The sequence below is a fragment of the Chrysochloris asiatica genome, unplaced genomic scaffold (genome assembly GCF_000296735.1).
Source record: "Chrysochloris asiatica unplaced genomic scaffold, ChrAsi1.0 scaffold00096, whole genome shotgun sequence".
Lineage (NCBI taxonomy): Eukaryota > Metazoa > Chordata > Mammalia > Afrosoricida > Chrysochloridae > Chrysochloris > Chrysochloris asiatica.
This window is the reverse complement of record NW_006408614.1, coordinates 8,346,285-8,361,651: the sequence shown is the minus strand read 5'-3', so window position 1 is coordinate 8,361,651 and position 15,367 is coordinate 8,346,285. Positions and strand designations below refer to the sequence as shown.

General features: G+C 46.2%; 1 protein-coding gene across 1 annotated transcript in view; it reads left to right on the top strand.

The window, feature by feature from the left end:
• Positions 1-15,367, top strand: part of IQCA1 (IQ motif containing with AAA domain 1) — a 202,256-nt gene that overhangs the window by 105,554 nt on the left and 81,335 nt on the right. Inside the window, exons 7-9 of the mRNA XM_006866815.1 lie at positions 7,183-7,258; positions 13,332-13,438; positions 13,617-13,715. Of these exons, the coding sequence (XP_006866877.1) occupies positions 7,183-7,258; positions 13,332-13,438; positions 13,617-13,715 (282 nt within the window). The remainder of the gene's footprint in view (positions 1-7,182; positions 7,259-13,331; positions 13,439-13,616; positions 13,716-15,367) is intronic.

Here is a 15,367-nt window from a genome sequence, read left to right as displayed (position 1 = left end):
TAAAAGACCGCAGCCTTGAAAATGCTATGGAGTAGATATGCTCTGCACACACCGGGCCTCCAGGAATCAGAACTGACTCGACACCAGACAACAGCAGCAACAAAAAACCATCAAAGAAACTTGGAGCCAATGTATCTAGCACATAGCCGCCCATGTTTAGACTTCACCCTCAGATGTGTGGTTGCCTTTCTTTTGCGTGGGAAGGAGGGGCAGCATTCTGAAACCAGAAAGGGGCAGGTGAGCTCTGTATGCTCTTTGGAGAAATATATGTGCATGAAAGTCAAAAGACGGTCCCAATGCAAGCTCCAAGACAAGTATGATATGTTTGCATCAACTGTAAACACTCTTCCATGAGCTACCAAGTGGTTTGAGTGGAGTTTCATTTTAAAATGCGATGTTAGGCAATGGTAGCTTGTTTGCCAATTTTCATTTCTGGGTCTAGAGAGCCAGATTATCATTTTACTGTTCACAGTGGGAGGGAGACGGGGGCGGGGGGGGGCATCAGCCCATCTCAACTCCAGACCGACCCCAAGGAACCAACCACAGAACAAGGAAGCTGCTGGCTGAGAAACTGGCCCATGAGTTTACATGCTAACAGATGTGTGTCAGAACATCTACCAGATATAATCAATGCTGTTGCAGCCCTCTTCAATTCTGTCACATATCTGCCAACGTGGCCTGTCCACCCTTACCCCACAGCCCACTTCAGAGATGCTTCTTGGCTAATTTTCAACACAACTGCCCTTCCTTGGTAGGAAATTGCCTTAATAGTTAACATTTGGGGAGCAGGGTGGGAGAGCTTACAGCTTATCTTGGTGTACCTTCATTAGCACATGGTGACAAAGACCTTGATAAAAATACTAGACAGTGGAAAGTGCTTTGGCAACATTTCTCTACATTCACAAACCTGTCTCATTCTGTATATTTCATTGCCTCTATTTTTGTCTTTGGTCATTTCCTACTCACAACACAACGAAACACTGCCCGGTCCTGTGCCATCCTCAAAACCTTTACCACCTTTGAGCCCATTGATTGCTGCCACAGCGCCAACCCTCCCATTGGAGATCTTCCTCTTTTTTGCTGACCCTCCACTTTACCAAGCATGACATCCTTCTCCAAGAACTGGTCCCTCCTAGGGACAAGTCCAGAATACATGAGACGATGTCTTGCCTTCCTCATTTCTAAAGAGCATTCTGGTTGTAGATTTCCCAAGACAGATTTGTTTATTTTTCTGTCATCCCATGGAATCTTCAGTATTCTTCACCAACGCAATTCAAATAGATCAATCCTCTTCAGTCTTCCTTATTCCTTGTCCAGCTTTTGTACAGGACCCACAACAAAGCCTGTACCCACCAAGTCCATTGATGCTGATACTGACCCTATAAGACTAAGGAGAACTGCTCCTTATGGTTTCCAACTCTAGATCAGTCACATGTGTCTTACAAGGATCGGTTGGTGAATTTTGACAGGCCAACCTGGTGGTTAGCAGGCCAGCACTTAACCCATTGCACCACCAGGGCCCCTTTCATACTTTGAGTAGATTAGAAATGCCACAGCTTGGGGAAGGCATCTCAGTCCTCAAATTGACAGCTTTGTTTTTGAACATTTTAAAGAGACAATTTACAAGAGATTTGCCCAATATGTCATTTGATTCCTTGACTGATGCCTCCATGGGTGTTATTTGTGAATCCAAATAAATGAAATCCTTAACAATTTCAATATTTCCTTCATCTATCATGAAGAGAGTCAAGAGCTGAACAGAAAATTTCAAACGTCAGCTCCAGAAGACAAAATTGATTATTACAAAGAAATGTGCAAAGATCTGGAGTCAAAAAACCAAAAGGGAAGAACATGCTCAGCATTTCTCAAGCTGAGGGAACTGAAGAAAAAAATTCAAGTCTCAATTCTAATTACTGAAGGATTCTCAGGAGAAATTATTGAATGATGCAGAAAGCATCAAAAGAAGATGGAAGGAATACACAGAGTCACTGTACCAAAAGGAAATGGTCGATGTTTAACCATTACAAGAGGTAGCATATGATCAAGAGCCAATGATACTGAAGGAAGAAGTCCAAGGTGCATTGAAGGAATTGGCATAGAACAAGGCACCAGGAATTGATGGAATAAAAATTGAAATCTTTCAAGAAAGGGAGGTGGCACAAGAGGCACTCACTCATCTTTGCGAAGAAATTTGGAAGACAACTATCTGGTCGACTGATTGGAAGGATCCATATTTGTGCCCATTCCAAAGAGAGGTGACCCAATGGAATGCAGAAATCATCAGACAATATCTTTGATATCCCAGGCGAGTAAAGTTTTACTAAAAGTAATACAGAAATGGCTGCAAGCATACATTGACAGAGAACTTCAAGCCGGATTTGGAAGAGGACGTGACACAAGGGATATCATTGCTGATGTCCCATGGACCTTGGCTGAAAGCAGAGAATACCAGAAGGATGTTTACCTGTGCTATATTGACTATACAAGGGCTTTCGATTGTGTGGATCATGACAAGCTATGGACAACATTGTGAAGTATGAGTATTACAGAACACTTAATTGTGCTCATGAGGAATCTGTACATGGACCAAAAAGCAGTTGTTCAAACAGAACATGGGAAAATGGAATGGTTTAAAATTAAGAAAGGTGTGAAACAGTGTTGTATTCTTTCACCATACTTGTTCAACCTATATGGTCCGTAAATAATCTGAAAAACTGGATTATACAAAGAAAAACATGGCATCAGGATTGGCGGAAGATTCATTAACAACCTGCGATATGCAGATGATACAACCTTGCTTGCTGAAAGTGAAAAGGACTTAAAATACTTACTGAGGAATATCAAAGATCATAGCATTCAGTATGGATTGCATCTCAATATAAAGAAAACAAAAACTGTCACCACTGGACCAATAAACAACGTTCTTATCAATGGAGAAAAGGTTGAAGTTGTCAAAGATTTCATTTTTCTTGGACCAACCATCAACACTCATAGAAGTAGCAGCCAAGAAATCAAAAATGTATCGCATTAGGCAGATCTGCTGCACAAGATGTCTTTAAAGTGTTGAAGAGCAAAGATGTCAGCTTGAGGACTAAGGTGCTCCTGACCCAAGCCATCGTATTTTCAATAACATCATATGGATGTGAAAGCTGGACAGTGAATAAGGAGGATCATAGAAGAATTGATGCCTTTGAGTTGTGGTGTTGGAGGAGAATACTAAAAGTGCCATGGACTGCCAAAAGAACCAATAGATCTGTTTTGGAAGAAGTGCAGTCAGAGTGCTCCTTGGAGGACAGGATGGCTAAGCTTCGTCTCTCCTACTTTGGACATATTGTCAGGAGAGAACAGTCGCTGGAGAAGATGTCATGCTGGGTAAGATGGAGGGTCAGAGAAAAAGAGGAAGACCCCCAACGAGATGGATCAGCCAGGTGGCATCATTGATGGTGTCAAGCGTGGCAGCGGTAGTGAGGTTGGCCCAGGATCGGACATTGTTTCGTTCTGCTGTGCATGGGGTCACCTGACAACAACAACATCAACAATCAGGGAGCAGAGTCATGGCTGTTTCTGAGAGCTCTCCAGCCCCTGGGCTACCATGCACATCATGTTATAATGCAGACATGATCCCATGATGTGCAGAGTTGAAATTCCACCACCTAGAAACCCTCCTCATCACATGAGGCACACAGGGAGAGGCCACAGGGCACTCCAGGCCACGCCTCTCCTTTCAGGGGTTGTCCTTCATCCCTTTGCTAGAACATGAATGCCAACGTGAGTGGGTTTAAAGAAAGGGTGGTCCTAGGGGGTGGCAGACATGGCCCAAACCCTAAGGAGGACGCTGTGGTCATCTGTACCACAGAGCAGGATTAGGTGATGAAAAGAAAGGAGCTGTGTAACCAGGAAGAGATGGGAGGGACCTTAAATGCAATGCATATGACTCAGGGAAGGAAGTCAGTCTGAACACATCCCACATTGTTTGATAACAACTATTTGTCATTCTAGAAGAGACCAAACTGCTGGGATGCTGAGAGCCATTCAGTGTTGGCAGAAGCTCAGGAGGAGGGGTATGAGGGAGGCTGGAGGATGAAGCGGTGAAGCCCCGGGCTGTTTGAGGGCCCTGGAAGTGTTCTGTAGGATGCTGTGAAGGTGGACATGGGACATGACACTTTGGTGGATGCTGGCAGGACTGTACACCACAGAACCCTACAGTAAGCACGGTTTTGAGTGAATAACAATGTATTATAGTGTATCTGTGTTAGTTCCTCAATTTTGTGTCTCAGGAATGCAAGATGTGACTGGCAGGAGAAACTGTGCAGCCCAGGGGCAGAGGGGTGTATGGAATCCTCTGTTTTTGGCACCATTTTTCTGCAAACCTAGAACTGCACTAAAAAAATTAAGTCTGCTAAAGCTCAGAGGATCACAAGGAGAGCAGTGAACGAGGGTGACGCAGCCAGCACTTTGGGCAAAAATGAATGACTAGGACCTCAGATAGGTAGACAGACAAATATTAGCTAAATTAGCTAAACAAAGACTCTAAGGCCAAGAATGAGCAAGTATGTCTTTAATGTGGTCAAACTGCATGATGTAAAATGAAACGCTTTAAGGTGTACAACTTGGTGGCATTGTCACCTATTTACAATGGTGTGCAACCTCTACCAAGTTCCAGAATGTTTTCATGCCCCCCAAGAAGACCCTGACACCCATTAACAGTTACTCCCATTGCCCCGTCCCCCAGCCCCTAAGAACCAACAATCTGCTTTGTGTCTTGGCAGATTCACGTAGCCAAGACATTTCTTGTTGTGGTGGTTAGGTGCCCTGTAGTGGGTTCCAACTTATAGTGACTTGATTAGACTGTCACAAAGTCGGCAGTTCAAACCCACCAGCTGCTCCTCTGAAACCTATACTGGGTCCCTATGAGTCGAAACCAACTCGATGGCACTTAGTATCAAGAATACTAGACTCCTGGTGTGACACCATAGGATCAGCCTGGACTGAAGACCACAAGGGCAGGAAATCCAGCAGGCTGCTCCCTGGAAACACTATACAGGCTCACTATGAGGCGGAACCGATTTGATGGCACTCAACAGCAACATCATTGCACAACAGGACAGGACAGTGTCCACTCCTGTGCTGTCCTCATCATTGTTGTCTTGTCCTGAGCCCCTGGTTGCAGCCACTGTGAAAATCCATCTCCTTGACGGTCTCCCTCTTTGTCTGCTGAGCCTCTACGTTACCGGCCATGGTGCCCTTCTCCAGGGGTTGGTTCCGCCTGGCCACATGTCCAAAGTACATGAGATGAAATCCCACATTCTCATTTCCAGGATAGCTTTGTTTGTTGTCTGTGATAGTTTCAAGATTCTTGGGCCACACTGTAACCCTGAAGGCACCAATTCTGCTATCTTCCTTACTCACCGCCTACCTTTCAAATGCAGATGAGGCAATTGAGACTAGGATCATGTGATAGCCTTTTTTTGTGTCAAGTTTTAAGAAGTACCCAGTTTCCATCTGGTGGTTTTGTACCGTGGAGTCGGAACCGTGGAGTCAGAACCGACTCATAGAGACCCTGTACAGGGTTTCTGAGGCTGTAAATCTTTACAGGAGAAGAAATCCTCATCTGTCTCCCATGGAACAGCTGGTAGTTTCGAACTGCTGACCTTAAGGTTTGCAGCCTAATTCGTAACCACTACGTTTCAAAAGAGACAGTGGTGGCGGTTGGTGGTGTGGGGGAATGTTGTTCGTGTCAGAGAATTATGCACTTGAAAATGGTTTAAATGGCAAATATTTTCTGATAAATGTCTTGCCACATTTCGCACACAAATAGAGAGAGCCCTGGTATGGCTCTGTAGGATAAGCACTGGACTGCAAGGTTGGTTTGAAGCACGGAAAGATGACGGGTGGTTCAAGTTCACCAGCCACTTCTTAGAAACCCTCTACAAGGTCGCTCTTACTCAGAACCAACTCAATGATATTTAACAACATATTCTTCTCTATTGTTGTTCGGTGCTGAGGAATGATTCTATCTCTCAATGGCAGAGCAGAACTGCCCCGTACAGTTTTCCAGGCTGCCATGTTGATGGGATTCTGCAGAACCACTGCGTGGATTCAAACCACTGACTATTCAGTTAGCAGCTAACTTAAACATTGCACCACCAACCAAAACTAGGCCTCCTGCTACTGAGGAGAACCTAACACAGAGTGGCCCTATGTTGGATTTCTCAGTCGGTGAATGTTTTCAATAGCCTCATATGGATGTGAGAGCTGGACAGTGAGTAAGGAAGATCATAGAAGAATTGATGCCTTTGAGTTGTGGTGTTGGAGGAGAATACTGAAAGTGCCATGGACTGCCAAAAGAACCAATAGATCTGTTTTGGAAGAAGTGCAGCCAGAGTGCTCCTTGGAGGCCAGGATGGCTAGGCTTCGTCTCTCATACTTTGGACATATTGTCAGGAGGAAACAGTCGCTGGAGAAGGATGTCATGCTGGGTAAGGTGGAGGGTCAGAGAAAAAGAGGAAGATCCCCAATGAGATGGATCAGCCAGGTGGCATCATTGATGGACTCAAGTGTGGCAGCGGTACTGAGGTTGGCCCAGGATCGGACATTGTTTCGTTCTGCTGTGCATAGGGTCACTATGAGTCGGTTCCGACTCGATGACACCTGACAACAACAACAATAAGCTTTTGCAGGTAGACCTAGTGTGGAGCTGTAGGATAAGCACTGAACTACTAACTGCGAGGTTGGTGATTCAAACCCACCAGCCACTCCTCAGAAACATACAGGGTCACTATGAGTCAGAAGTAACTCGAGGGCATTAAACAACAATTTCCTAGGGTCCTAGTGTGGTGCTGTAGGATAAGCACTGAACTGCTAACTGCAAGTCAGTGGTTCAAACCCACCAGCTGCTACTCAGAAACCATATACCCTACCCACAACACCTTTGTTGTTGTTGTTTAGTGCCGTTGAGGCAGTTCTGACTCATAACAGCCCTGTGTAGAGTTTCCGAGGAGCAGCTGGTGGGGTTTGAACGTCTGACTTGTGGTTCGCAGTCCAGCACTGATCCTACAGTGCCACCCCAAGGGTCCATCTTTACTACTTCCTAGTAATTAGGATGTCCTTACTTTTTACTGCCTCGGTTCTACAGATAAACTCAGCCCATAATGAACACAAATCGTATTCTGCTTTGAACAGGAGGAAGATGACGGGTGGAAAATGTCCCCAAGCCTTTTTCTTCATGGGATGGAAGAAGGAAATAAATTATACCAAGGTCAGTACCGGGGGAACACATAGAAGTGGGGGGTCGCTCTCTCAGCCCAGCACAGGCTGGGGATTTCGGGGCCCCATCATGGTCTTTTGTCCAAAGGCATGCCTTTCAGTCTCCAGAAAGAAAGGTAAAACACAGAAGGACAGGAAATCCGCCTGAGTGCAAGATATATAAAGGATAAGAACATTTTCAAAATCTCTGTCCTGATTTTCACCCCCTAAGACTTCAGATTAAACATTTTCTTGCTTAGTGACAGGGAACCAAAATATTCCCAAGATTGGTTTCAATGACAAAAATCAATCCCGTATGTACAGCAAAATGTCCTCATGTTAGACTAAGACTTCTGCCCGAATCCTGACATGTCATACTTCTTTTGCATGTTGTTCAGCGCAGATTAGCATCACCATCTTCTGCCTTGATCTACAAGGGTATGAATTGGTCTTTCAGATACTCCCAGCATCTGCTGGAGCCATTATCCTATTACTCTGGTTCCACTCCACCCTTGGGATAGATCCCAACACAAAGTGACCCTGGTCATTAGTGCTGTCGTGGAAATGCCGGGAAAGCACCACTGGGACGTAACGTAGTCTCTGTGGCCAGCGTCAGCCATCTGGACGCTTCCTTCCCAGCCCTGGTGGTTTCTGGGCTGCACTGCGTTAATGTTGCTTAACTGATTCATGGCCTGCACCCCAGTCAACTAAATCTAGGTAAAGTCGCAGGTTACATATTCTAGCCTAAAAATTATTTTACATAAAAACATTTTTACACATAAGGAGGTATGGAGAGAATCCCTGGGTGGTGTAAACCATTAAAGAATTCAGCAGTTAACCAAAAGGTTAGAGGTTCAGGTCCACCCAGAGCAGTCTCAGAAGAAAGACCTGGCTGGTCTACTTCTAAAGAATCAGCCATTGAGAATCCTGTTGGGTGCAGCTTTGATCTGACACGCAAGGGGGTACCGTGAGTCGGAGTCGACTCCGCATCACCCAATGAGGCTTGGATAATAAGTGAGGGGTCCCTTGGACAGGTGAAGGGCAAAACAAACAAACCCAGGACCTTCGAGGTGGACTTGTGCTGAACGTGAGGGTAGAGGAGAACCGCCCCTTCAGAGGGCCTCCGAGGCTGTACACTTTACAAGAGCAAAGTGCTGGAGTTGTCTCCCACAGAGCAGCAGCAGAGACTGGTGCAATCAAACCGCCAACCTAGATGAAAAGTCCCCATGAGAGAAGCCACGCAGGAACACAAGGGCTGGCCTTGAAGTCCACGTCAAATCGTGTCGGGTGACACCAGACTGGGGCTGTGAGAGTCGGCTTAGATGGGAGCTTAGCTAGATTCCTTGGCTGCCCCGAAACTGGGCTAATTTGAATCATTTCATGGACTGGGGGTGGGCTGAGGGCTGCCTTGCCTGTTTTATATGTAACTCTGGGTGCAGTAGGGTGTATGGGATGTGAGTGTGTGAGGTTAGGGTGTGGACTTAACCAGTAGCTCAAGGAAGGGACTAACGGGCTTCCATCCAGGGCGTCAGACATCCTTACACACACACACAAACACAAACATACAAGACTGGTCAGATAGAGCCTGGTGGAACCCTCGACACTGTGACCCATAGACACCCTTCTTCAGGTCAGGGACTGGCGCGCTGCTCAACTTAGAACAGTCACACAGGGGAGGCCCAAGCTCCCTAACCAATCAGTCACGATCAAAAGGGCAACACTGACCAGAGATAAAGCCCAGAAGGCAGGAGGAGGGATGGAAACTACATGACATCCATGTCATGAAATAGGATGTGTATGAACTGTGGGTACACCCATCTGCTCTGAAAACGTTCACTCAAGTCACAACAGAAAGTTAAAATACTAAAATCACATCATCACATGCCTCCCTTCTACCTACAGAGGCTCTGCTATTCCCCCACGCGCATCCCTTCTAGTCCTTGCGCCCCAACTCTTGTCCCTACAGCCCAGGACTGCTGAGGTCTTCCCGCCCTCTCCTCACTGTGTCCCACGGGTGCCTGGCCCATATCATGTCACCACTGAATTTACTCAGTGAGTTTTTAAAATAACGTAAGTGTGAATGCCACTGGAGATTTAACTAAAGGGTGGAACTGGTGTATTATTATTGAAAACTGTGTACATACACCATTTTAATACAAACAAATTTTCCTAAGGGAAGTCAAGTCTAACAACTTGTGGATCCCCCAGGAAGCCTCTGAAAACCGCTCAGGCCACCATAGCACATCTTCTTTATAGCCAGCAAAACCAAGCAGGAATCCCACGGGACAAGGATTCGGTTAGGGTGCCTTGTTCCCAATTCGACACTGTGCAGCATCAAACGTGTAAGGAAATTAAACGTCTTGGTCTTGGAAGGCTTTTCTTAAAAATCAAAGGTTTGGCTTTTCAAATAAAACATTAGCATTTTAATCACTACGATTCAGCCCCCTCCCTCCTCACCGCTCCCCTCGGCCCACCTCCCTCCCCCCACGTGTGAAAGTACAAACGCCTGGCTTTCCTCATTATGGGGATAAAAGTTGATTCTCCATGTGGAAGCGAGGGGGGCCAGTTGGTGCCCTTTGAGGGCCGTGAATAGCCCCTGCATTTATAAACGTCCATGAAATTCCTGAAGGGATTGAGACTCACCCCCTGCAAGAATGCCATGGGAAAGGTGCCTTGCAGTGACAGGACACAGAAATGACAAGGCCACCGTGCACGACTGCGCTTACAGCCTCAGACAGAGAGTTCAAGCCACCCTGTACGACATGTACAGAAATAGGCCACGCCCACGAATCTGCTCAGCGAGCTGCAGGAAGGACCACACTCCTGTCCACTTAGTCTTTCCAGTGAGAAACACAATGCAGCTTCCTCCAGTGAACACAGGCCTTGGGCTCTCAAATAGCCTTGTCTAACAGAGAAGTGTTTCCGTTAGCATAAATTTTAGTAGTCGGTCAAGGAAATAAAAAAAAAAATCTCTCGGGAGCAAGGATAGCTGTTGCTGCTGCTAAGAACAGGTACAGCAAAAGGTGCAGACTGCAGCCATTTCTCCACGGACAATTCGATGATGCACATTCCATTCTCGGAGCCATGCAACCATTCTCACCCTCGTTTACCAAATGGCGCCTTTCCCATTCACATAAACTCGCTGCCCCCGGAAGTTTCCAATCTGACCTTTTGAATTGCTCCTGTCAATTTCATCCCGTGAAGATAGTTCTTAAAAGACGACAACAGTCAAAACAGACATCCTAAAAGAAAAGAAAAAAAAAAACCTTTTAGAATGAAAGTGTTACTAGTAAATAGCATGGCATATAACACATTTAAACCTTTTATGATCTTTTCACCACCAGAAGGTCGAAGGGAGAAAGGCTTGCAATCTGCTCCCAGAACAAAGCACCACGGGGCAGTTCTCCACTGTCCTGTAGAGTCACTTGGGATCCGAATGGACTCAAGGACACATAACAACATTAATGATATTTCCAAGGGGTAAAGTCGATGATTTTAAGCCAATAAAAGGAAGGAGGTGTTATGCCTACATTTTTCGGTTATCCAAGGCCAAGCTAATGTACATTTTTGAAAATGTAATTAGAAGGAAACAATGACCTTCACACAAGGAAACCGTAACTGGACGGGCCTTGGGCAGACACAGACCTTTAAGGTGACCCACAAAATTCACCTCCTACAAGGTGCTGGGCAGAAAATGGACTTGCAGATAATTCTGACTTAGAATATTTTTTACATCATTGGATTTATAAAGACAACATATTGCATGTTGTTGATCCACCCCTCATCTATTGTACTGTGGTGGCGTGTGTGTTGCTGTGATTCTGGAAGCTTGGCCACGGGTCTTTTAAATCCCAGCAGGGTCACCTGTGGTGGACACGTGTCAGCTGAGCTTCCTGATGAAGATGGGCCAGGAAGAAAGACAACCACATTTGGTGAAGTACAGCGAGGGGGAGCCAGCGAGGGGGAGCCAGCGAGGGGAAGGGGAAAGACCATCGGTGGGATGAGCCACGAGGATGGGTTGTTGATTGTGAGGATGTATGTGAGGTCGGCGTGAGCTAGAGCTGACTCCACAACAGCTGTCTGTCTGTCTGTCTATTAACTAGAGCAACACTCTGACTCTAATGAGTAGGCTAGACTGGTGTTGCTGGAATAAAATAACGAAATGGCAACTACAGGATCTCCAGCCGCCTGCTGTGTGCCCACTCCTGGTCACGCATGACGCCCAGGAGATCTTTCCCAAGTCTTCACCCCTCAGTATCGGCCTTGTCATCTGCCCTCTCTGGGTGGACGACATCCCCTGAGCTTGAGTCCTGGCCCTCAGACAGACTTCCCTTGCTTGTCCTCCCTGCCCAGCATCGGTCCAGACTGCCTCCCGAGTACCACCCTCCCTGCAGAAGGACAGGCGGTAACAGAGCTCTACAAACTAAGAGTCAGCACTGTGTCTTCACCCGAGTCTGCCGTTCATACACCAAGTCAACCTCCCAGAGGAAACGTGGGTCCTGCCAACGTCGTCATTTCCAGAATTCTGGCCCAACAACTTTATGTCACCCGTAACTGCTCCTTCATAGCGTCTCATCAGACACCTGAAGCCCAGGCCCATCCCCCTGGGCTCACCTGTGGGAGTCAGGTGGACCTTGGCAACCCTCAGGGGATCCAGCAGAAATCCTGAGCAGTTCTACTCCCACCAGACTGTCCACAGCCTGCCTACCAAGGGAGGCGACTGTGCTAAACCAGGGAACAGCTGGCAGGAACCGGTCCACACTCCCACAAAGTCTGAAGTTGCTTGTCAGACTCACTTTGGAAGATGGAGTCACCAGTACTCCTGTTGTCCTGGTCCACAGCTCCCCTGGATCATCCTGAGATCCCACTCACTGGCCCCAGGGAATCCCGCTTCTACTTCACTGGCATGTCTCTGCTCCTAGGGACAACTGCTTCCCCAGTGACTCCTCATCCCTCGGTCACCACTTGATGTCCAGTCCAACCCGATTCATGGTGAACCCACATATGTCAGAGTAGAACTGTGATCAATAGGGTGTCCAGAAACAGATCACCTGGACTTTCTTCTGAGGCTTCTCTGGGTGAATTCGAACCTTGAACCTTTCAGTCTGTGTTACCAGAGAAGGTAGATATGGAATGGCAGCCACCAATGGGTCTGAACGGGAGTGATCATACTTTAATGCAACACTAGTGCCGTGAGCATTTCCATTCCTCAGAAAAGGACGGTGAAGTTGAGCAAGGCTGGGTTGCTGGCTAAGGTCAGTACCTGCAAAGTGACAGGACAGAGATGCCCAGGCAAACTCCATTGATGTCACACGTTAAGTTCTAGACCTCCCCAGTAAAGTGAATATCACAATAAAGCACACATTTTGGGGTTTCCCAGTGTGTGTAGAAGTAGTCCATTAAGTGGTTTCTAGCAAGAGGAGACCTGGAGCGGCACTATAGGATCAGCACTGGACCACAAGGTCGGTTTGAACCTCAGGGTCAACGCTTCAAACCCACCAGCCTAGCCGCTCCTGGGAAACCCTACACGGGGTCATTATGAGTCAGAACTGACTCAAAAACACTTGACAACAACAGCAAAGCAAGAGGAAGACGTTTCAGATGTGGCGAGAATGACCACAGTGGGACGCAGACACACAGGGTGGGGGACATGGTGCCTCAGGCTCTGTGGGACACAGCGTGGCCACTGACCTCCCATTCATGCAAACCACAGTTTTATCTGCGAAGTGCACTAGAGCAAAGGCATGTACTGTCTCCAAGGTGTGCAGGGCAGGGCCATGCTGTCTCCCAGAGCTCTGCGGGAGCTGCTCCATCCGTCCTTACTCCCCTCACAGCTTTTGCTGGCTCCTCATCTTCCTTGATGGGGGCAGCCGTTCCCGTCTCTGCCTCCCTCTCCATGAAGCTGTCTTCCCTCTGTCTCTGTCTCTCTGCCTCTTCTCTTTGTAGGATAGCTCTAACACCAGAGTAGGACCAAGAGGACCCCGTGTTAGTAGCCGGCACACCCTCGCCATACTTGGATTGCTTTACTAATATATGTGTTGAATGTCTCCCTTCTTTTTCTTTTCCGTTATCTTTCTGGTATACAGATATCTGGAAGGACAAAGATGAGTCTTGGAATTTCCACCAGAACTATGATCCAGAACTGATCAAAGAGGAGAAGCGGAAAGAACTAGAGTCTGAGATCCGAGTACAGGTACTCCCACGTGGGCATTGTAGCAAGTCAGCATTTGCAGGCACGTGCTGCCTATTTAGTTGGCTGCAGTTTTCTGTGAAGGACATTATCCCAGAACTTAAGTTGGTTTTAAACTTTGCACAGAAAGCATGAGGCCTGAAAGTCACTGACACCTGGGGTCTGTTTTGTGCTTACTTAGGTTGACGAGTTGATGAGACAGGAACTAAAAAACCTAAAGCTTGCAGTGGACAGGGAAAAGGAATCACCCGCCAAAGCACCAAGGAAAGGAGGAAAAAAGGTGAGTGACCAATGAGCATGGGCAGGGTCAGGAGAGTGTACCCCCAAACCTGCCCATCTCTCCACATAGTTAGATCTGTTGATCGTTCAAGTAGTGATAGATTTTTATTACTATTGTTGTTGTTAGGTGCCATCGAGTCAGTACCAACTCATAGTAACTCTATTCATAACAGAATGAAACACTGCCCAGTCCTGCACCAACCTCAAAACTATTGCCATGTTTGAGCCCACTGATGCAGCCACTATGTCAGTCCATCTCGTTGGGGGAGGAGGGGAGGGGTCTTCCTCTTTTTCTTTGACCCTCCACTTTTCCAAACATGATATCCTTCTCCAGGGACTGATACCTCCTGATACTATGTCAAAAGAAAGAGACAAAGTCCAGTCATCCTGGCTTCCAAGGAGCATTCTGGCTGTACTTCTTCCAACACAGATTGGTTTGTTCTTTGGCAGTTCATGGTACTTTCAATGTTCTCTTCCAACACCACAAATCAAATGCATCAATTCTTCTACGGTCTTCCTTATTCATGGTCCAACTTTCACATGCATATGAGGTCATTGCAAACACCATGGTTTGGGTCAGTTGCACATTAGTCCTCAAACTGACATCTTGGCTCTTCAACACTTTAAAAAAGGTCTTGTGCATCAGATTTGCCTAATGCAATACATTGTTTCATTTCTTGACTGCTGTTTCCATGAGTGTGGATGGTTGATCCAAGCAAAATGAAGTCTTTGACAACTTCAATCTTTTCTCCATTTATAGGGATGTTGTTTATTGGGCCAATGGTGAGGATTTTTGTTTTCTTTACATTGAGATGCAACCCATATCGAAGGCTGTGCTCTTTGATCTTCATCAATAAATGTTTTAAGTCTTCTTCACTTTCAGCAAGCAAGGTTGTATCATCTGCATGTCGCAGGTTAATGAGTCTTCCTCCTATCCTGATGCCATGTTTTTCTTCATAAATCCAGCTTCTCAGATTATTTGCTCCGCATACAGATTAAATAAGTATGGTGAAAGAATACAACCCTGGCACACATCTTTCCTAATTTTAAACCATTTGGTGTTCCCTTGTTCTGCTCTAAGAACTGCATCTTGGTCTACACACAGGTTCCTCATGAACACAATTAAGTATTCCTGAATATTCATTCTCTGCAATGTTGTCCATAGCTTGTCATGACCCACACATTCAGAAGCCTTTGCGTAGTCAATAAAGCACAAGGTAAACATCTTTCTTATATTCTCTGCTTTCAGTCAAGATCCATCAGACATCAGCAATGATATCCCTCGTTCCACGTCCTCATCTGAATACGGCTTGAACATCTGGAAGTTCTCTGTCAGTGTATGATTGCAGCTGTTTTTGTATTATCTTTAGTAAGACTTTACTATCATGGGATATTAATAATATTGTCCGATGATTTCTGTATTCCATTGGGTCCCCTGTGTTTGGAATGGGCATAAATACGAATATCTTCCAGTCTTGTTGGCCAGGTGGTGGTTTTCCAAATTTCATGACATAGATGAGTGAATGACTCCATTGCATCAGTTTGTTGAAAGATTTCCATTTTTATTCCATCAATTCCTGGTGCCTTGGTCTTTGCCAATTCCTTCAATATACCTTGGACTTCTTCCTTCAGTATCCTTGGCTCTTGATCATA